General features: G+C 50.8%; 1 protein-coding gene and 1 long non-coding RNA gene across 2 annotated transcripts in view; one reads left to right on the top strand and one right to left on the bottom strand.

Annotated features, from left to right (window-relative positions):
- MYO5B (myosin VB) overlaps positions 1–22,820 on the bottom strand; it is a 261,230-nt gene that overhangs the window by 15,780 nt on the left and 222,630 nt on the right. Inside the window, exons 29-35 of the mRNA XM_011969014.1 lie at positions 17,627–17,704; positions 14,273–14,471; positions 10,408–10,501; positions 8,043–8,186; positions 4,164–4,315; positions 2,310–2,399; positions 78–228 (exon numbers count right to left, since the gene is read on the bottom strand). Coding sequence (XP_011824404.1) covers positions 78–228; positions 2,310–2,399; positions 4,164–4,315; positions 8,043–8,186; positions 10,408–10,501; positions 14,273–14,471; positions 17,627–17,704 — 908 coding nt within the window. The remainder of the gene's footprint in view (positions 1–77; positions 229–2,309; positions 2,400–4,163; positions 4,316–8,042; positions 8,187–10,407; positions 10,502–14,272; positions 14,472–17,626; positions 17,705–22,820) is intronic.
- On the top strand, positions 210–11,908 carry LOC105531165. Its single transcript, XR_001004751.1, has 3 exons — positions 210–298; positions 1,310–1,372; positions 10,478–11,908. It is a non-coding gene; the product is annotated as an uncharacterized LOC105531165 (long non-coding RNA).

Consider the following 22,820-nt stretch of genomic DNA (forward strand, 5'->3'; position numbering starts at 1 on the left):
GCAGAGGGTGCTGACCACGCCTTCCCCTCGTTTCAGACCCCATGATGAGTGATGTAGCTCTCCTGCTGCCAGCTTACCTATCATCGGCTGTAACATGCCCTCGGCAATTTTAATGAGCTGCTGGTAGATCTGAATGGAAAGGTCACTCAGCACCTGACGGTATTCGGTGAGGTCAAAGTTCTTAAGACAGTGTTCGTTCTGCTTTGCAGTGTTCTGAGTCATGAAGCCCTGCAGAGGGAGAGGCGTGCACTACTGAGTTCTGTGGTCTGCTGGGCCCAGCACAACTTCCGGGGCTCCGGTAACTTTAGTCATCTATTTGGTGGGCAGGGGGCCTACTCAGGCCCTTCCTATGTAGATGATGTTTTACAAAACCCTGTCAGTTCTTTGAGGCCTCATTGATGACCCTTGAACTTGAAGGTAATAGAAAAACTCAACATGAGAGAGAGAGCCTGAATCGCTCAGTCCAAATCCCCAAGGCGAAGTGATTTCCCTACAGTAGCAAAACCCAGGTTGGTACCAGGTCCAGAGAAAGGGATCCCTGCTTTCTCACTTTGTCCAGTGCTTTCCCCAATATACCAAGTCCCCCTAAAATGTTAGATGATGTGCAGCCTCTAAAGGAGTGTGGCCATGGGCCAGATTATATGCTTGTATGAGGAGAAAGTTTATATAGATTCTATCACTGGGTATCAGAATTAATAGATGAACTAAAGTGATTTCATAGCTACAGTACTGTGTCCTCTTAGCTTTCTGTATCAATCAGATGAAATAACACGTAAGTTAACGCAACTGCTGATATCAGGAGGACTCATGTGACCAATGTCCTTTTCATTGAGGCCGAGGGAAACCAACAGCAGCCAAAAACATTAGTGCTCCCAAAAGGGCAACCATCTTCAGCAAGGCCTGTTGTACTGTGTCAAATACAAAGCCATCTTAATACAAACAAAAGCAGGCAGAAAAGGGGATAATTGTAATCATGAAGATAGAGTCAACCATTCTTCCTTGTTATTTGGACCACATGGATCTGGTTATGCTGTGGTTCAGGTCTTGACCCAGGTTCATATTCTCTGACCCAGAGAACATGAGCACCACAGCCTAATGTAATGGAGTTCTAGGTCCTGTTCTAGCCTTATATAACCTACAATTTAGAATGTGTATAACATTGGGAAAAGTGATGGACCTCAATGAAATAACATTACATGTAGTTCTATGCTTCAAGTAAATGCTTGGATATTACAATTTTGTAACAGAAGACATGTGGTTTGAAATGGCCATTTCTTTAACCTTTGGCGCATCCCTTTTATAATAAAAGCAGGCCATCAAATGAAGTGCTGGTTCTTAGGAGAGAGATGGAGTCAAGCCAATTGCAAAGAAGGTAAGACTGAAAGGGCATATCCTCTTACTAACCCAGGGAGAAGTGTCTGTCAAAATTGGTTCTGGCACAAAAGATGAAATAAAGCTTTAAAAATGGTCGCACTATTTTGGTTTACACTATGTCTTGACCTTGGGAAGGGTAGATGGTGAGATATGTGAAAGGAAGGGGAAGAAATGTCGGGAGGACTACAGGAACCTGTGAGTGGGTATGTCTGGAACGAGTTGGGATTCTCACCAGAGAAACTAGAATGGAAACAAGCTACATATTAGTAGGTCATTGGGCAGAGTGCAGAGCATGGGAGAAATTCTTTCAGGGACCAAAGCTGGGAATGTGAGTTCCAGAAAAAGCTGGGCCTTACAGGTCCGGTGTGGATTGTGAAGTGATGGGGTTAGTTGGGCCTCAGGTCAAGGAATCCAATTTGGATAGATGCATGGAGCTGGGCCTCCAGGTCAGTTTGCACACACATAGTTCTGATTACGGCATGCCTCTTTTCTTGTGGCCATCTTTGTCTATCTTGAAATGGACAGATTAATCAGTTGGCTTAGGAGAGACAGTGACCCAGTAGGCAACTGAGCTTCCTGCCAGTATCCATTGCAGTGGGGCTTTTCTAGAGCTGATATAGAAATGTCAGGTTACAAGAGTTTCATGGAGACTCCCAGGGCCTCTATTGATGATGAAGGGTTATGTAGACTCTACTTACATAACCCAGGAGTGCTTTCTGAGGCCCCTTGGGCTCATCAAGGCCTCCTGGAGGCAGGTCTACTGTGGCCGGCCTTATTCCTGCTTCCAGCCACGAGGTATGATAAGGTGTGCCCACGGTCTGAGGACCTCAAGGGTGCTCCGAAGACCCCCCCGACCTCTGAGGGGATACAAAGAACTTCTCAACCGCATTTGGATGAAGCAGGAACTCCTCCTGGGTGCCCGGCTCTTCACTCACCTCATCCCCGCTGTACTGCTTCAGACAGTGAAGAAGGCGGCAGGTGTTGGATAACCAGAATGACGTCATCTCAAAGTCATCATTGTGCTTCTGTGAAAAGAAAAGGACATCCTCAGCTCTAGGTGGCTCCCGTCTGGTGAAATGCTTCCTCAGTGCCTCTCTCCCCACATTTCCTACCCTTTCCTAGTGTTCCTGAGCAGCCCTGAGGCTGGGCAGGGCACTTGCCAGTCACAGGGCTGAGACCCATTGCTGAGAGGCTGCATGAGTGTTCCTCTGCCACCAGGGATGGTACACGGAACCCCCGTCTTGGTCCCCTGATCAGTGGTGCACATACAGGGACACACATAAAGGACAGGCTGCCTTCCATGGCTGAAGAATGAATGCAAAGCTGAGTGACAGATGAGGCTCTGCCCCAGCAGCCCTGGGCTCTCGTCTAACCGCCTGGGCTCGCTGGCTCTGTTTCTCAACTGCCAGTTATCCAACACAAGGGATGCTAAAGAGCACAACAGCAAAATAGTTTGGTGTCCCATTTATCTAGACGTCAGACGCATCGTGGCTTTAACTCTCTAGAAAACAGCTATAAACCCGAACTAGGTGAAAAAGCCTGCTCAGCAACCCAAACAGCTATGAGACAGCTGCTGCATTAAAACTGATGACTTCACACAGCTCATGCTGTCAAGTAAGCGTTATCGTTATCAAATGACAGAGTGGTATGAAATACGACAAAAAAAAAAAAAAAAAAAAAATGAGGTTGAATAGAAAGTGACTGGTGGGGCTGGGACATGCTATTTTAGCTCAGAATTAGGGAAGGCTTTCCTAAGGAAGTGACATTTGTATCAGCTCTAAATTGGCCTAGACTGGCCCAAGATTCCAGCTGGATGGTGCTCATGAAAGAGGGTCAACGGTGGAGACACAAATCTCAGAGCCACTAGCACGCAGATACATGTTTTAGAGCCATGAGTGAATAAAATTGCCTGTGGAGGGCAATGCAGCTACTGAGGGCAGGAAACCAGGCTGGCTCTGGAATTCTTAGAGCAGCAGCCGGCAGCTCAGTGGACCCCAGAATTGGTTCAGACTCAGAGCTTTTGAGAATGGCTTACGTCCTGGAAGCAGTAGTGTGTGAGAACTAAAGATGGTCTCTAAGAGCAATAATACTCAGGGCACAGGCCGGCTAGCAGGCAGAAATCCCTCTCACTGAGGGCTCATCTCCCTCAAGAATCTCACCTTCCACTGCCTGGCTCTCGCCCCTGTGTGGACAGCCTCACCTCCCTGTAGGCCAGTCTGTTTCTGCAGTGTCTGCACTGCATTCAAGAAGAGCCTTGGGCCTTCAGGTGGCATTCCTGAGCACCTTTAACACCTTGAGGCAAGCCCTGTCCTGGCCCAGGCTGCCTCACCTTGGGAGGTGATGGAATGTCACAGCCCTTCCCCCAGGGAAGAAAGCACCCGGACCCTTGGAAAGGTGGAGAGGGCCTGTGTTTCAGGGGTGTCCCTGAACTTGCTCTAGGGTGAGGACCACACATCCTTGGCTGCAGCAGGATGTCTCCCTAGCACCTCTGGCAGTGGGCAGGCCAAGACTTCTGTAAGCACTGGGCAGGTCTGGAGGCTCAGCAGGGAGGAGCTGGAGGGCTACCTACGCCAGAGTCCTGGGCTTCCTGCCATTGCTGGGCCTGAGCATCCTTCTCTGGGAACTGCCAGGCATCCCGGTTACATGGATGCTTCTGTGGCTCATTTACCTTCAAAGTTGGAGCCTTGGGAGAATTCACTACAGCCAAATCCAGACACAGAGAAGCAACACTGAGGGGCTGGCTTCGCTCCACCCACCACAAACCATGACCTTCTGCAGGGGCTGCTTACTTTCAGGACTTTCTTAATGCCGTTGATGGTGGAGGTCAGCAGGGAGTGCACCTTGAGATCGTCGTTGGTGTAGTCCGCATGCCGGATGCACATGTAGAGGATATAGGCGGGGAGACAGGGCACTGCGCCCGACAGCATCTGGGGCTTCAAGTCTAAGGGCAACGACAGCAGCAAATGGCAAGAGTTAGATCTATGGGGAACAGTGGAGGCTGTCAGAATCCTCATCTGAATAGAGACGTTTTCAGTATTCCCCCATAGCTCATCTAGGAATAGATGTCTCAAAGAGGATGGGGAGAGAAGCCAACCAGGGTACCCGAACTCCCGAGCCTACCTACCGGTAGTTTCAGACACTATGGTTAGAAACACAAAACCACATTCCTAATTATTTGCACTACAACACTGAAACAGGCTTCTGTCTCAGCCTAATGACAGGGAGGAAAAGTGCCTGCAAGTTACATAGATGCCTTTGTCCACAGCCAACAGGGGTCCATGGCAAGAGGAAGGCTGAGGACAGGACTTAGCTCCCACACGGGGGCAGGAACTCCTGATTTGTGGGCACCACCACTTCCAGAAGGCAAGGGCTGGCTCCAGAATTAGACAAATTGTATGTTCCCAAAGACAGGGCCAGCCTGCTGAGGGCTGGGGAAGCTGGAACAACCTCTAGCCCATCAGTTCAGGAACAAATTACCCAGCTGTACTTGCCCAGCCTCACAGCCAAATAGATCAGGCAGGCCTCCCTCCCCAGCCCCAGTGCCACTGCTCAGCATGCATCTCTCCAGCCGCTATCCTACTTCCCCCAACTGCTCTCCTCTGTATCCCACAGATACAGCCTGGGCAAGGGCTGCTCTGGCTGGACTGGACGGGCCTTGTGAGTCTCCCCATTAACTGCAGACTCAGCCTTTTGGCCCTTTCTTGCAAAAGGCCCTGGAGGGACAGGAAGCAGCTCTCAGACCATTTTCTATTTCAGACCATGCCAGGAGAGCCAGGCTTAAGGCAACAAGTGGTGGTAGGAGGCCAGAGAACTGGGGGGAAAGGCCTGGTACAAAGGCAAGATGACAGGTGAGAACGGGGCAGGAACCCAAGGCCCCAGGGGTCTCACCATAGCTCTGCACTGTATCTCCAGCCCTAGTTCTTTATACTCATACCCTCCCAAACAAGGCCTCATGAGCCACCTCTAGGCTCAGAATGGCAATGAAGGGAGGCCACCTCCCTCCCACCTGCAGGTGGACAGTATCCTTGCAAACCTTCTACCAGGCTGGTCCTGGGCTGGGCTCTGCTGCCAGCAGCTCCAGTTGGTACTTGGGTTACACCATCCCTGCTCCAGTGCCTCTGTCTAGTTAAATGCCAACTGTAGGCCATAATACTCTTGAGTACATGGTTGATATTTGGGTATTTTATAGGTCCAACAATGGCTGTGGATTGGCCATTGGCTCTAATTAGAATGCCAGTCACATTTGTCCAGGAAAATGTATTTTATAGGCCCAGACTTCCAATCCATAACTTCTTTCTTCAAGCCCGATCCATGTGCAGATTGCAAACAACTTGACCTGCCTTGGAATGTTCTATTGTGATTGAATAAAGCTTGTTTGGGCTCCCCAGCTAAATGTTAGCGTCTTGGGTAACAGGGACAATGACACTAGTTTTATTTCTCCTCCACAGCAACTGGCCAGTGCCAGGCACCTAACAGGTAGGTGGCTGGTGGTCAAGTTTTGTCATTTGTTTGGGTGGGGTATTTTGGAGGGAAGATGACTGCGGGATTTTCCTAGGCAGCTCAGCAGGAGATGAGCTTTCCTGGGGCCACCTGAGCAAGGGTCCTCTCATGCTGATGGCAGGGCTTTCTCTGTAAAAACCCTGGCAAATGGCAGGAGGGAGCCACCTGTCTGACACAAGCAGCCTTATTTATTGAAAGTTTCATTCACCAGAGATGAAAGGTTTGTTCCTAATTGTGTTTGAACAAGATGCAGTCTGTTTAAGGAAGTTTAAGATAAACGTACGTCACATTTAATTGCTGGACAACTGCAGGGGAGATAAAGCTTTATAAAAGAGCAAAATACGTCTAAGCAGCGGGCTAGTAAAAACCCACAAAGCAAACAGCGGGAACAAATCAGTTCAAGGCAGACGCCACAATCCGTTCTCCCTGGGTCCCTCGGCCCTAGGCAGTGCTCAGCAGAGTCCGACTTCAGTTTTACTAAGTTTCTCTAAAATAACGCTCGCCTCTCATTTGAACTTTAAATATTCCTGCAAAAGCTACCACTCTGAAATCCTCACATTTGAGAAGAGTTCTGCAGTTTTAACACAGCACTTTCGCCTTTGTCACACTTCACAGCATGGGGCAGGCAGGTCAGTGTCATCACCCCCATTGCACTAAGGCGCCATGGAGAAGGGAGCTGCTGGCTCAGGGTCCAGAGGATCAGACCACCAAAGATTTCTCCTTTTTCACACAGGACTCTCTCCTCTAAGACTCTTCCTGGCTCTGCAGGGGAGTGCAGGACTGGGTTGGTACAGAGCAGGGAGGTGGCCTGTTGCAGCCAGATGGGGCACAAGACTGGAGAGGAGGGAGCTGGTACGACTGGCAAAGCAGCACTGGGCACAAACCTGAGCAAGCTGCACAGGTGACACAGACTCCCTCCTGGCCCTTGCTGAGCAGCCAAGAGGGATTCAGGGGGCGGCGGGGGCTCCTCTTTTCACAGAGAAAACCCCACCCTCTTGGCAGCTCGTGTGGAAAGTCTTTCAGTTCTAGGAGCCCAGCTGGGGAAGGGATTCGGAGCAGCAGCTCTCACAGCTGCCTGGTGGCCCTAGGGAGCACATGGGGCTGGGGGGGAGGCAGGCCAGCCCTGATTCGGGCACGTGCCTGGATGAGAAACTGCAGATAATCACAGGGACAGTAAAAGCCAACCCTGATGAACTTTGACAGTGGGACCAGGGTGATCCCAGACAGAGTGCATGAGCTCAGTGTTCCCCAGACTTTAATGAGCCTGTGGATATCACCTGGCATCTTGTTATGTGCCTTGCAATCCAGGAGGCCTGCATGGAGCCTGAGATTCTGCATCTCTCACCCCTTCCCAGGTGATGCGGATGTTGCTGGTCCAGGGACCATGTGTGAGCAATGAAAAATGAACTTTCATTCTCACAACTCCATGCCAGTGGCATGATTCCCTTTCCTGTGCTCTACACAAGAACACTGGTGAGCAGCACCGCCACGGCCATGTGTGGCTAGTGAGGAAAGAAGCCAGGTCTGAACACAGCCCATGTGATTCCAGAGACCACACCCACATGTGCTGTACCACACAGCACTTTCAACTGTAAAGTCCTAACCAAACAGAAGGAATCTGAATCCTTGATCCGCTGCTTCCCAGCTGTGTGACCTGGGCAAGTCACTAGAGTGAGTCTCTGTTTCCTTCAGTGTCAAATGAGAAGGCAGTAGTTCTGACTTAAAAGGAGGTTGTGAGGATTAAATGGGGATGAGGGTGATGTGCCTGGCAGAGGACCTGGCAACCGGATGTGCTCCAAAAGCATGAGCTGCCATCATTGCCAAAGCACTGTGGCCCATACTGAGCTGCACCAAGGAAAGGGGGCTGTGGCTGCTGCTGAGGAAAAGCATGTGGGTGGCTCCCCTCCCACTTCCATCCTATGGGCAGAACAAAGCAGCGGTGGGTCTTATCATCAAGAATAGTAGCTGGAGACAGCAGGAGCTGGGGGGAGGATGGGAGTGGGTGTGGGGAGAGGAAGACGGGGGTGGGTACAAGGGCAAGCAGGAGACAGAAGGTGGGGGCTGTGCAGGAGGTAGAGGAAGGGGTGCAGGGGTTGTGCTGGGGATGGAGATGGGAGTGGGGGCAGAAGGAGGGGCAGGCAGCGTGGGGTGGCACAGAGGGTCCTGACCTGTCACCAGGTTCCGGATGAGGAGGGCCTCGTCCTCTTTGTGGTACTCCAGCATGCCCTGAAAATCCTTCTCTTTCCGCTGGACTGTGACCTGTCTGTTGAGCTCATGGCGCTTCCTCTCACTCTGGGCCAATGCCTGGGCAGCTGAGCAGGAAAGAAAACAAGAAGCATGGATGAGACTTCCAGCTGTAGGCCTGAGGGTAGCGGGCATCTCTGGTGGGTAGAGGATGGGACCTGGGGCAGGGGAAGGGGCATCTCTGGCAGGTGGAGGATGGGACCTGGGGTAGGGGGCATTCTGGGTTCTCCGTTCTCCGAGCTCCCAATCTCTTTGTGGGGTGTGTTCCTGCAGCCAGAGCCACACCCTGAGTGTAAGCAAGGAGCTCAGCATCCAGCACTGGGGTCCACACTCTGGACAGGGGAGAGGAAAAATCCAAAAAGGCAGCAGGCAGGTTTCAGACCAGAGAAAACTTGTGAAGGATGCGAACCAGCATGGTCTCTCACCGCTCCTGCACAGCTGTTTCTCTTTCCCTACTGACTTGTGACGAAAGGGGATACCGTTTTTCTGGGAAGAGCTTGGCCTCAACCTGGCCCACTACACTCAGTTCCCTGTGTATGGCCACCATGCAGCCATCATGACGCAGCCTCAGGGCAAACCCAGGTGTTCAGGACAAGGCCTGGGCACTGTCTGTGACCTGGGGGCAGTGGATTAGGGTGGTGATGGTGATAGTAAGGACACGTCCTCAGCCTCTAAATGCAGGTTCAGGTTTAGGAAGCTGCCAAGTGCAGTCTTTGCAACTACGTATGATGATGACTATTTGGGAAGACTTTCGGTGGCAGGGTTGAGGGTATAAAGGCCTGGTCAACCCTCACACAGGCTTCCCCTCAGCCTCACACCATGGTGGAGGGACAGTGAGTATCCACACAATTATCCCCAAACGCATCTCAGTGCTGACTGCAGACGGGGCACTGTCCTAAGCATGGGAACACATACAACGGCATATGCTCAATCTGTCCCTGGCCAGCTGAGCTAAGGAGACACATCTGTACGTTCACATGGAAACACTATGGCACAGCTCAGTCAGGCACCAAGCCAGGAGTATGTGATGTGGGTGCTGGTGGTGGTGAGCTGAAGGACCCCACGGAGGAGGTGGGATGAAGGGTGGGTGGGACTCTCACATCCAGGTTCAAAGGGGCTGATCCACTGGGAGAGGACCAATGGAAGAGGACCAGGGCGAGTGACACCCAGGGTGGGAGGGTGCTCCATGAACTCCGAGTGGCTGGAGGAAGGCTCTGAGTGGAGGTGGGGGAGAGTGTGAGAGGATGAAGGCTGGCAGACAAGGGCTGGGATTTCATTCTGCAGGCAATAAGGCGATGGCAAAGGCTAGACAGTGCTATGAAAAAACAGGACTGGGAAGCTACTAAGCAATCTGGTAACAGGGGACAAGAACTGGACACAGGTAGGGGCAGACACAGCGAAACATCGGAAGTGAGGGAGTGATAGGTCTTCAGGAGTAAGCAAAGCTTGAAGCCAAGAGACCAGGAGAATGAGAACTGGAGGAACAGCAAATGAGAAATCCAAGGTTGGTGGGCACATGGGCAGGTATGAAGAGATGTGTCCCCCTGGATAGAGATCGCAGACATCCCTGCCCTCTAAGAGCTTCCAGTCTAGAGGAGCAGGAGATTAAACAGGTAAAATGACACCCGTGATCAGGGCTGTGCTCAACATGCACGTGGGGTCAGGACTGTCTAAAACAAGACTCAAGCCCTGGGCATGTGGCTCCCGAACTGAGGGTGGAAGGATGCGGAGGGGTATCCAAGCAGTGAGCGGCTGAAAGAGGGTTCCAAGCAGGGTGACATATGCAAAGAATGACACAGTGAGATTTGCAGCAGGGAGTCAGAGGGAGAGAACATTCTAGGTCTTTCTGGAAGAGTTATTTAAATCTCTACCTGAAGATCCCAGATTGGAATTTTAATTCTGACATCCCACAGCACGGAGTGAGGACCTTGGGGTCTAGGTCTTTGTGTTACACAGCATTCTTTCACATCACTCTTGCCTCCCAACTTCAAGCCGTTTGAGGGCACAGACCACCAGGTCACCTCTGCGTTCCCCATTCCTCTAGCCCTGCAGAGCCTTGCTCAGAGTAAGCACTCAAACTGGCTGAATTCAACTGTCTTTTGTCCATATTCTGGCAACTGCAGCTGTGTAAGCTCATGGGATCTGACTTCTATCGTGTGGCTGGACTAGGCAGAGCCACCAAGAAATCAGTGAAGCAGGAAGAATGTGCAGAGGGCAGGGAGCTCACACCCACAGGCGTGGCCAAGTGTACCTCTGCTTCACAAAACACACTCACTCACACCCCTCTACCTTCTAGGTCCTGGGCTTTCTTCATGTAAATCTTCAGTTGCTTTTTGAGCTTCCTCTCATTCTTTTCCAGCTTTTCTACCAGTTCTTTAAGGTCCTGGAAGCAGAGGAAGCAGTGTGAGAACAGACATCAGCCAGGCCTGGGATGGTGGGGGTAAAATCCTGCTTGGAGTAGAGGTGACCAGTGTGGCCCGTGGGCAGCCGTTGGAAATGCGCCAGTCAGGGACGCTGCCTGAAGAGCTGCTCCTCACAGGCTGTTGCCACCTGCTCTGGAACTCAGGAAGTGGGAGATGATGAGTCAGAGTCCATTCTCTCAGTAACGACACAGCGAGACTCCTCCCAGGTCAGGCTCTCTGGCGCCTTGCTGAACCCCAAGCCTCCCCAAGCCAAGCCTCCTCCAGTTGCCATGCCAACCCCCCAGGAGACATACTCAGCCTGGGAGTTCCAGGGTGGGGCGGGCGGCACCCTGGGAAGGAATGGACAGGTGGGGGTGTGAGAATGCAGGGGGCGGGGAGGTTGGAAGAGCAAGTGGGCAAGTGAGATTATCCAGGGCCCAGAGGCAAACCAGGACACTGGTGTGGCCGCAGTCCCTAGCAGCTGTTGCCACTGGAAGCCCGTCAGCCCACTGAGACCTAGAACAGCAAGGCGCTGGGGGAGGAGTTTGCTGTCATTAATATCACCTCCATCCCAGCTGAGCAGTGGTCCTCTGTGGCCAGGGACACAAAGAGGAGAAGAGGAGCCCTGCGCCATCACCATTAGAGCCACCCTTGGCAACTAGAGAGTGACAGGAAGACATAAGTGAGCATTCCATGGTGGAGCCTCTACAAACACATTGGGTGACTTTTTAAGATCAGCCTGTGGACAGGAGTTGGCCCAGTCCCAGGGCTGTGGCCATCCCAAGCTACACACCTAGTTATAGATGTTGTTAGGGACTTTATTCATCGTGATAAAGCAGCAAATCTTTAAAAATGCTTCTTAAATGGAGACATCTAAAAACTCAGCTGAAATGACAAGGAGAGGCGGCAGACAGTAAAACCTCAGTCAGTGACCTAAGAGCGGCCTCGTGTGAGAGGGTAGTTGGTAGAAAGGACCCAAGTGTCTAGAGAAACTTGAGCCAGGATTCGCTGTGGCTACCGAAGGTCTCCTGTGAACCCCGAGTTCTACTCAGACTCTGTCTCCCCTGTTAGGTGCCTTCCCAAGCAGTACCAAAGCATGTGACATCCCTGGCTCCCCGGTTCCGCTGCACTGCCACCCCTGCCTCGTGCTCATATAACCCTGTCCGGATCCAACCCCACTGAATCCTCAGCTACGGCTCTGACTCTTGTAAAGGGTTAACCAACACGTGGGGCCACACGACTTGGCCAGCCCAGTGAATGGGGAGCCCAGGGCTGCTCCAGACCAGATGAGGACCAGGACGCTGGTCCTATGACCGCCATCAGTCCAAAGCTCCTCTGTGCGACATTATCAAATCCACAGGATAAAGTATTTCTGATGTCTTTTCCACTATTACTTTGAAAACCTTCACCACACCCTGGGAGGACAGACAATAAATGCTCTAACACCTATTTGCGGCATCTTATACACCAGATGCTTCAAGAAGGAAAGATTAATCCAGTGGCGAGGCTTTGACTCCTGTCTTCAAGAGCTCTGACATCTCAGTCAGCTTCTCAGGAAAGCCCAGAAAATCCAATACTCCTCCCGAAATGCTCAAGCAGAGGGACTGTAAGGATCCATGTCACTAATGGTGGCTTTGTGCTATGACATTCCCGGGGTGTCCAACCCCCAATCCCCTACAAATCCCAGAAGGCTGAATTCCTTAACGTACTAAGGGGAATTATACAGAGCTATGCTTTGCAAACTTTGTAGGGGTCCTGGAACCACCCGGGAATCTTTAAAGCTTGAAATCAACAAATTTAGAACAAATAAAGGGAACACAGTGCTGGCCACAGTGGCTTTAAACTTGTGAAGACACCAAGGCCCAAAGTCCTAAAGCCTAAAATTACAAAAGCTTACAGAATGAATTCAATTCCTAAGGAAGCTTGGAAATGAAAAATGAGTCCACCTGAAGATGGCGCTAAACTTTTCAAGTTGCTACCAGGAAGGACAATCACATCCTCCCCTCCACACAGACACCATCTGGACCACTCCAGCCTCAAGCCGTTTCCCCTGACTTCCCCTACACTCCCCCTGAGGCTGCCCAGCACCCTGTGCTGTGGTTAATTGTGTATACACGGTCTCCCCTCTGCCAGAGGTCAGTGCTTCACCAGCTGGCACACAGTAGGCAGGAATGCTTGCTGAGCCAGCGAACATACATCACCAGCAGCCCCTGGAACCCGCCGCGGCTGGCTCTCCTTAGGGGTCCCAGCCTCTGTCTGGGCAAACGAGGACCACCACATTCTGGAAGGAGTCTCTCATCAGGCTGCAAGCTGGAGCCCTCCTCCTCCTCTTTGCCTGGCCAGCAGTACAGGCCCCTACTCATGCCCCAGGGTCACCACTCCAGCAGAGGGGCCCACTGCACTGTTTTCTTTTACTGTCACGGCCTCTTAAGGTAGGACTACCCACGACTTTCCATTCACTGACTCTCCTAAGTGTGGCCTTGGTAGCCCTGTGCTGGGGCGCCGTGAGCTGACACAGTACCTGCACGCTGCACAGCCCTCTTCATAAAGTGGTTGTCCACTGCACTACTTGGTCCATGGCCCTCCAGGGAACATGGGCCACCAAATGCATTTCCTAGGCTGCCTCCTCTACCTGGCAGAAGCTGGCCAGGTAGGTTTATTTAATATGGTGCATTTCTTTCCATAAAGCCACCAGGTAACACATGTATATGCAACAGAGAGTGACTTGCAGACAAAGAGAGGGAGGCAGAGGGAGGAAGGGAAGATGTGTATGTAAGTGCTATTCAGCTGTGGGTCTGGGACCCCACTTTTCCTCTTGGGATCAAGTGAACTGGCCACCCAACCACAGGTGATCTGGTTATAAAGGGAAATGACAGCCATGGCTGGACTCCTGGACTAGACACACTGTGGGCACATGAACGTGCTGCACTCCGCAGGCACATTCAGCTCCAGAAGGTGATTGGCACTGCTGAGCCCCGCCCTCCGGCTGCCTTCACTCCTGTCTAGGTGCCTTGGTCCATGTTTTTCTTCTCCCTCCCCCTCTGCCAGTCTCCATGGTTTACATCCCCTTCATACCTTCTGTCTCAGCTCAAGCCTCATGTCCTCCCAAAAGCTCACCCCACCATTTATTCTCTTCCTGTAATACTCATTGTTAACTCAATGCAGAATCATGCTTTTAAAAACACTATCTACTTTCTCTTCTTTATTACATGCCTTGCTTCCCCTACTGACCAGTCTGCAAGCTCTTACAGGACAGGGGCCCTCTTCCATTTCCCTGGCATCTGCTGGGGCTCCTTTGGTGACTGTCTGCAAAGAGGCCCCCAACAATTTCTTCCACTACTCCTCCCCTCAAGAGGTCGAATCTCTCCCTCACCATATCTGGTCTAGCCATGAGACCGGTTTTGATCAATGGGCAGAAGCAACAGTTAGTTCTGGGACTGAGCCTTAAGGGGTCTTACTGTTCCTGCTTTCATCCTCTTGGAAGCCAGCTGCCAGGTAAAGCAGCTCAGCTAGACCAATGAAATTTGGCAAGAAGGCAGGTGAGGCCACCCAGCCAACACCAAGGCCCCAGACGTACGAGTGTGGCTGTCTGAGACCTTTCAGCTCCAGTGAAGGGGTCTTAAGAATCTCTGTTCCTACTATAGGGCCAAGGGTCATGAACCTTGTCAGTTTTGCCAAAGGCAACCCCTGATCCCATTTTCTTCCAGAACGTGACTTCCCAAAGCTGGGGTCCACTAGACATGGCTACCTACCAGATTCTCATTGGTCAGCCGGGATATCTCCTGCTGGATGCCGAATTCCACCTGGGCCTCTGGGGAGAGCAGTAGCGTCTGGCAGAAGGTCTGCTGCTGTTTGTCCATCTCTTCCTTCAGGGCCTCGAGTTGGGACTTGAGACGCTCCACCTCCTCCTCATGCTCCAGGCTCTGGGCCTGCAGCTGGGCCTCCAGCAGCCTGCGTCAGGGAGAGGACAGGTGAGCACGTGGCCCAGGCTAGGGCCCCCATGTGAGGGGACACAGGCAGAAACACAGCAGGGGAGCAGCCAAGCACACAGCAGCAGCAGTTGCACATCCCCGAGAGGGATGAATGCAGCAGGAGACAGATGCCATGGGGACCACGAGGCAAGCAGGCCGAACTGTCCTCCTCTCAGATGAAGGGAAACCAAGGCCAAAGGCACATCTGGTCCTAAGCCTTCTTCTCAACCCTTGTTCCTCATTCTGTGAGCACAGTTTAGCGGTTTGGGACTGAAAGATTACCTCCCTGTCAAAATGTCCATCAACAGAAACACATTTCTTAAAGCATCTTTTAAATAAAAACATCTACATCTGCCCCAAAGTTCACAAGAACCTCCTTCTTAAGATTAAACTCTGGCAAAACTGAACTAATTATATTATTCACATATTTTCCCTGTGGCAGATTCTCCACAAATTTTAGAAAGGCAAAATATTAGCCCCTTTCATTTTTATCTTTACCATTATTACTAGCCCCATTTTATTTTATACATACAATTATTACATATACAATTTTTATACACAAGTTTCCTCCAGCCAAAGATGAAAACTAAGACTATTTGCAAACGATCTTGGGGAAGGTGTAAGATCAGTTGGTGTCATGACAAGAAGCAGAGAGACCTAGAGATCTCGTGAAGATTGAGAAATCTCATAACACTCTGGGTCAAAAGGCCCAAGACCAGGAGGTGCCAGTTACCTAGGCAATGCTCCCATCATAATAGAAGGCAAGAGATGAATAAAGGCTCATAGGCAGCCTCATCTTCATGAAGTTAGATGCTAATATGACCATGATGCTGTCATTCTTGGACTTAGTTACTTAAACCAGCTTTCTGATTCAGTGTAGCAGGTTTCATATGGAAGAAAGCTAGGGTGCTGGGGGAGAGGTATTGTAAAGAACTTCCAGACATGGTTACATGGAAAAAATCCACCCCAGTGTCTTCCAGGGATGCAAATAACGATTATGTCCAAGGTAGGCACACAGGTAGGAACCAGGTTGTGCCCAGGGGACAGCTATTAGAGGCCGTGGCTACCCTGGAGGAAGGCGCCATGTTTTTTACAGTTCTGATGGTTTGGGAGGCGAGAATTGCCATAAGAGAGGTGAGACCATGTCTACAAGGGAGCAAGAGAGAGAGGGAAGTCTACACTGTTGATAGAAGCAACCACATTTTATGTAGCTGAGTCAGCCCCATAGCAGCACCGGGTGCAACACCTGACTCCCAGTGACTCCTCAACAAAGTTACACGAATGAAGAAGTGATTGAGAAAAATCACTCATTCACTACAGGTGATATTACCTATTACCAAAGAAATATAACATGAGATTTGTGGAGGATAATTGGGTAATTAAATCAGGATTTTAAATGAAATACAGCATTTAGATACTATCCAATATTGGCTATAGTAAGCACATTAAAAGTAGTCACCAATAAGTTATACATTTAATGGGAGAGAACAGACACTGTCGGGTTCTAGGCGAGCTGCCGTGAGGATTTCTCTCCTGCCTGGTGCGGCACATTCGCTGTTCATGTCTTATTCTGCAGGTAGACTGTAGCTGAGTGACTCAGCCAGGGTTCCATTCCTACTTAAACATTAGGCTAGCCACCTCATCATGCAGGTGAGAAAACCAAGGCCAAAAGAGCAGGGCTGATTCTAGAAACCAGGACTCTTGATTCATAGGTCTGGACTTTATTAATGCATTCAGTTGCTGATTCCTGAAACCACATCTGGTCTGCTGATGGAGAGGCACGAGGAATCACCTGGTTTCATACAAGGGTCCTTCCTCCAATAAAACAAACTTCTTGGTGGGACAAAAATCTGATCTTACTGAATAATAACCACGATAGTAATAGAAGTAGCAGCTAATATTTGTTATTCCATGGTTACATATCAGGCATGTGCAAAGTACTTCACCTGTATTAACCTTATTCCTTATAATGCCCCATGAGGAAGGTCCTATTCCATTCACAAGGAAACAGACCCACTGTGTCACCTTGCTCACAGATTGTGGGGCCACATCTGAACCCAGAGAAACACTACCCTGTGCATCAGCTGAGTAAACTTTCTTTTTCCAAGAAGAGATGCTCTTGGTGCAAAGGTACCTCTACTACCATCCTCAGCAGGCAGCAAGGAGAAGCAGCCTGAGGGCTTCTGGCTCCTGTTCCGCCACCACCTGGCTGAGGGAGCCGGGCCCAGCACTCATGCCACCTCGCAGAGTCCCGGTTTCCTTTCTGGAAAGCAAGCTCAGCGACCACCAGTTCATCTCTTGTTGAAAGGCTCCAATGGGCAAAGCTATGCCACAGCTCTTAAAAGCCACTTGCAGTCAACGGGCCTATGGTGTGACCATCACGTGGTGTCCTTTTGGTGCATGCCTACCCTGTCTAGCTAAGCTGCTCGCCCACCCCTGAGGGCCAGTGGCTTTCAGGCACAGACTCTGATATCAGATGGAACCAGGTTCAAATTCTGGATTTTCTGCTTCACCAACAATTTCCTTAAACCCTTCAGGCTTCAGTGTCCCTACCCCACGAGGGTGCTGTGAGGCCAGACGTCAAGGCGCATGCACTGCACTTGGCTGCCATCAGCTCCAGGGAGTCCCAGAGATCAGGATGAGCACACGTACTGATGGCAGGCTCTGGGGGGCACAGGTTGCATTTGGAGCACAGCCAGCAGCACAGATCAGGCAGACATTTTTGGCTGATCCTGCAGAGTTGGGAGGGCCAATATGTAGTGTGGAAGCAGCACAGGCTCAGGATCCCCCAGAGGTATGTTTCTTTCTCAGCCTTGTTCTAAAGAGCTGCGTGCCTGCTGCCACGTGACCTCCCGCACTTGTCTCTTTCTTCACCTATAGAACAAGTGGGCTGGACCATGTGGTTCCTGAGGTCCACTAAATGCTATCACCTTGACCCAAACAACCAGCCATCCTCAACCACATCTGCACAGCCTGGGTATGGCAACAGATGGTCAACCACAGGGGCTACCAGCCAGACTGCATGCCAACTGTTCCCCGTGCTCTCGTACCCACTCTAGCTGAAAAACGGTTAAGCAGAGACATGAGCAGGCACAACGGACAAAGCAGACACAGGAAGAAAGGAATATGTTCCACCTGGCGACTTGCTTTAGGCCTTGGTAGGCCAAGCCGAGTTCTCCGTCTTCATTTAAATATCCCCAATCCTCAGTCTTGCTAGAAACAAAGCACAGAAAAACAGGGTGTCCAGTGTAGAGGGAGGAGACAGGCAGGCAGGGAGTCCTGGAAAGTGAGGAGATTCTAGCCAAGGTTTGGAAATTTAAAAAAGGCAAGGCTCAAGAACTCCCATTTCCCCTTCGTCCTCTCCTGTCACCTGCAAACAGCATCTCTCCCCCAAGTCCTCTGGTTTCCGGTACTGTCTTGGAAGTGGGCTCATGTGGTCTCATGCGGGGCCTATAATAACCCCGGGTAGGAAAGCATGCTGCCCCAGAGACAGCAGAGGGCCAACCTGTTCTGGCAACTCTGTAAATGGCAGCAAGGCAGCAGTGAGGGTAGAGTAGAAGCATTCACATAGCCTCACACATGGTGCTTTCCTCAATCAGACTGGTTCAGACAAGAACAGGGAGAGATGCAAAACGGGATGGGAGGAGAGGACCCTATGTGTGTGTGGAGGAGGCTGCAGGCAATGAGCAGGCTCTGGTGGGGAAGGCATTGCATCCTGCAGAGCAGCATGGGAAGCCCCTGGGGGACGTCAGCCTCAACCAGGGTAAGGAAGGAGACTGCAGACACTACCTGCTTTTCAATGTAGATCTTTCTGAGACTCCTTAAGCACACAAAAGTATTAACTAATCTTAACTCCAGTTCTCCTTGCAGGGTCTTTCTCAAATAGCTAAAACAAGTTTTGTGATGCCCTAGATGAGAACTGAATGATGTCTCCCCTTGACCTTGGGACTGGGGTGTGTTACCACTTTTACTCAATCTGGGAAAGCAGGACTCCTTACCCCTCTACATGCAAACTCTTTTGCTGTCTCCAAGTCACCCAGTGTCTGCCCCACGCCAGCAAGGGCAGCCCCTGGAGGTCAGGTGTGTCCGATGTTCCACCTACACCTATGTCCTCACCTCACACAGCCCTGGGCACACAGAGATACTCAAGGGCCAGCAGGGTTGGGTGGAGGAGGGCAGGTAGGGGCCTGCTGCCCCCAGCAGGACTCTGTCCCACCTTCCTGCTCCTAACAGCCTCTGTTCCTGGAGTACTCCTCTTGCAGGCCAGATTCCAGCTTTCTACGCAGGAATAATGGAGCAAGAACTGCATTCATACAGCCTGAAATAAGGACCCATAATCCCCTCATCCTCATTCCCAGGGGGCAAACCATCTGTAAACCAAAAGTAAAATCCTAAGGCCCCCCACCATCTGAAGGGACTTCCTCCTCAGCCAGGGCTCTTTTAACGTTTAACCCTAGAGACTGTTTCAGGCCATGAGAGGAAGTGAGGGTCGGGCGTGCCTCATTATACCTCTCCATCATTAACATCAACACGGACTTTAACAAATCCCAAACTCATAACTCAGCATCATCCCTTCTCAGGTGTTAGTGCCTGCATTTTACTAGGGCCTTTCATGGCTGGTGCTTTAACCCAAAGGCACAGCTCCCCGGAGGACTGTAGGCACCACTGCAGTGATTCTTGGGGAGGGCCAGAAGCAGAGAGCATCAGCGCTGAAAGGGAACGAGTGCAGGGATCCTGGGCTCCACCCACCTCCTTCCCCACACCAGAGAAACACTGACTCCTGTGCCAGGACCCAGCATCTCCAGACCTTGCACTAAAGCTCCTTTCCAGCCTCCAGCTCTCCAACCCCCCAGGGAGGGGCTGCTGGGGCCCTGTCTCAAAGGGTCACCTCACCTCTGTCGTCCCCATAGAGCTACAGACTGCAGAGCTCTCTAGGGTGGGGCACGCGAAGCTGACTCATACAACAAGGAAGTCAGCGTTAATGCCCAGGCCACCAGCCTCACAGGGCCACACTCCCGGAATTCTTAATCCTGTAACAAGCCAGATACTATGGACAAAGGTAAAAGTAGAGAACTGTGCAGTCCAGGCAGCCCACAGTGCTCAGGAAATCAGACACACGAGTTAATTAAAAACCAGTCAACCAACTTGCTTCAGCCATTGGTTCCCAGAGGAGAGAACCCACGGAGGAGATCCTCCAGCTCCACTTAGGCCACTATGGGCCAATTTCAGGGAGGGAGCGCCACCTCCTGGTGGGAGAAGAAAAAACCCAAACTACTTGGCTCGGGATTTTTTGTTGAAAATGTAAGTGCTTGATATCAATTAATAAATCTACAAATATTTACAGAGAGGCCACTGTGCCGCACAGAGATAAGTTAACTCGCTGCAGTCGGTTCCCAGCCACAGGAGGCAGTGAGGCTCGGCATCCAGGAAACTGGCTGGAGAACCTAGCAGCCCAGGGCAACTCCCAGCCCCACCTGTAATGAGCCTGTGGCCCGGGCTAATCACCTCCACGCCCTGGGCCTCTTTCTTTATGGGTAAAGTGAAAGCAACCCGCTGAATTATCGCAAAGGTTTCTTCCAGATCTTTAATTACTAACCTTATGCAAAGGTTTCTTCCAGATCTTATAGAAGACCAGACAAGGCCTAGAATAATCTTTGCCTCTGTGAAGATATTGAAAAACAGGATCTGCCCTGTTTTTCTTAGCCCTGACACAGCTAAGAACCTGCCTCCCTGGGGAAACAGACAAGGTTCCTGCCAGCTCAGAGATGGTCGGTTTCCCGGTTCTAAAAAGCCCCCGGTGTGCTCCACAGATAGCCTAACTTCTTTAGTTCATAGCCAAGCTTTCTATTCAACCTCCTAGCATATTCCCGGGGACCTCTGGGAAATGGAAGACACACCCCAAACGCGAGGAACAGCAGAGAAACATCCGAGGCCCTAGGCCTGGCCACATGAGGGTGAACGGTTTGTGGATCGATACCACCCAGCCATGAAATTACAGGAGACCCAAACTGTGCTACTGACTCAGGACCAGCAGAACTTTGGGAAACATAAGGAAACGATCACCTCCCGGGAAAAAGCCAAGAGCTCTTAGCTAGGACTGGTTAAAGCTGGGCCCTCTGGGGGAGGAGCTGGGTAGAAGTCAGCTCCTCCTGCCTTCTTTGCCATTCTGAGCAAGGCAGCCCACAGCAGCCGAGGCTCAAGGTCAAATGAGCTAACAGCTCCAAGCAAATCTTGAGACTGTACACAGTTCCCTGTCAAACACAATCTCCACTGCCCTGGACAGGCCCATGGTGTGTGTATGGGGTGTGTGTGAATAATAACCCCAGTTGCATCTGACCAAGCCTAGGTGGCAAAGCCTGGAGGCCTCCTGTCTTGCCGGGGACCTGCTGGGTGGAGAGGAGCTGCTGGGAGGTTTTCTGGGACATCAGGAACGCACCAGTCTCACTTTGGAGTTCTACACTCTTGGTAAGGCTTGGGTAGAAGTGGACAGGAATCAAAGAAGCACTGTTCTTAGAGCCAGACCGGAGCCCTGGCCGCGCTCCTGCCCCTATCTAGCTCTGTGACTTTAAGTGCTCGCCCAAGGTGAGGCTGGTCTGAGGGCAGCGGCAACTTGTGCCCTCCTAACCCACTTCCCCATCCTCCTCCCATAGACAGCCCTGAAAAGACGACAAACTGCCCAGCACCCAGCTCATATTCGCAGCCCTCTTGCCCCTTCATCTTCCTATATATAAAATGGTGATAATGATGTTGGTGTCTCTTAGTTCCCAGAGGTATAAAAGGAGAAAGCTCTGTGGAAGCGGAAGTGCCACCCGCATTCCTACAGCTCCTCTCAGAGCAGACCCTCAGTAATGGCTTCTCTCCCCAGAGTTCAAAACAAGGGAAAAGACACAGTTGTACGGACCAAAACAAAACTCTATAAACTATGAAGGTTAGCAAGTGATCAAAGTTCTGAACTTGAGGATCATGAATGCTTAAAGGGGCTGTGACTGGGAATGTGATGGAAGCCCCCAGAAATCTAAGCAAAATTCAGCATATGAGTGTAACTTGTTCTAGGGAGAGGATAGATGTCATCAAAATTCTAAATGGTCCCCCACAAATCACACGTGTAGATATAATTTATATTTAAACAGTATAACTCTCCATTACAGGAAAATGGTAGGAAAGGTAGAGCAGCTGTCTATCTCCAAAGCATCCCAGTTGCCAGGGTGGCCCTCATGGTAATGGGAATCCCCTTGCTGTGGGCTCCACGGAGTCCCAGTTGGGTCCCTGTTCCCTGCCAGCCTGCCTGGCAGCTCTCCTCCCTCAATGCTGGGATTTGGAGCAATCATGAACACTTCCCAAAACTGAGGCCAGACTGGGAGAGGGGCAGACCCACTGTGGCCACTTCCACAGCACCTGGTGAAGCACACACCGCGGAGCTGGCTCTTCAGGCCTCCGCTCCCCAGGGCAGCCGGCTCCTTTTCTGTACTTAACTCAGTTTCACAGGCTATTAATTTCCTATTGTATGCCAGGCTTGCTGGGAACAGAATTATTTTAAGATATAATAAAAGCTATTCTTATTTTATCACCATCATTATTATTGCTGTAAAGGAAGACAAATCTAGGGTATTAAGCAGCCCCTGGGAAAACCTAAACTGGGATCTGGATCCCTGACAACCGCTAAATGAATAAAAGGGGCTGCCAACAGTGACGGCTCTGAAGATCGGGAGATACGCATACCGCTTGTCAGATCAAGCACACGGTGCTTCTTCCTTTCTACTTTAATATCACCTGGGCTTTTTCTTATTCATCTCATTTCTTATCTTCAACCCAAGATAATTAAAAATTACTAAATCTTGACTCCAGTTTTAGCACTGAGAGTCACCTGCATTCCTTCTCTCCCTCCTTTAGGGAAAAGAATTATATCTCTCTTGAAATACATTTAATTTCCTCCTGGAGCCTGCGACAACACCTTCAACTTCTGATTACCTACTCAGTGGCTGGAAGCCGCCCCAGCCTGAGTCAGGCCTTCCGGATTCTACCTTGACTTAGGCACAGGCCACCTGCGGGCCTGAGCTGTTCCACCCCTCCGGGCCTCAGTCTCCTCCTCTGCAGGAAGAGGGACTGGATGAAAATACCTGGGAATCAAAGCACCAGAAGTCTTCAGTAAAACTTAAAAGTTGCACTCACAGTGCCACCTAGTGACATTTTTTGGAAATGTTTGCTGTTTTCACCAATTTTGAACAAATACTTAATGATTATCAACATTCTACTAGTGGAGGTAAGACAGAAAGGTAGCCAGGGAAAAGACCAGCTCTGTCTTTTTTTTTTTTTTTTTTTTTTTTTTTTT

This window comes from Mandrillus leucophaeus, unplaced genomic scaffold (assembly GCF_000951045.1).
Source record: "Mandrillus leucophaeus isolate KB7577 unplaced genomic scaffold, Mleu.le_1.0 Scaffold87, whole genome shotgun sequence".
NCBI classification, from domain to species: domain Eukaryota; kingdom Metazoa; phylum Chordata; class Mammalia; order Primates; family Cercopithecidae; genus Mandrillus; species Mandrillus leucophaeus.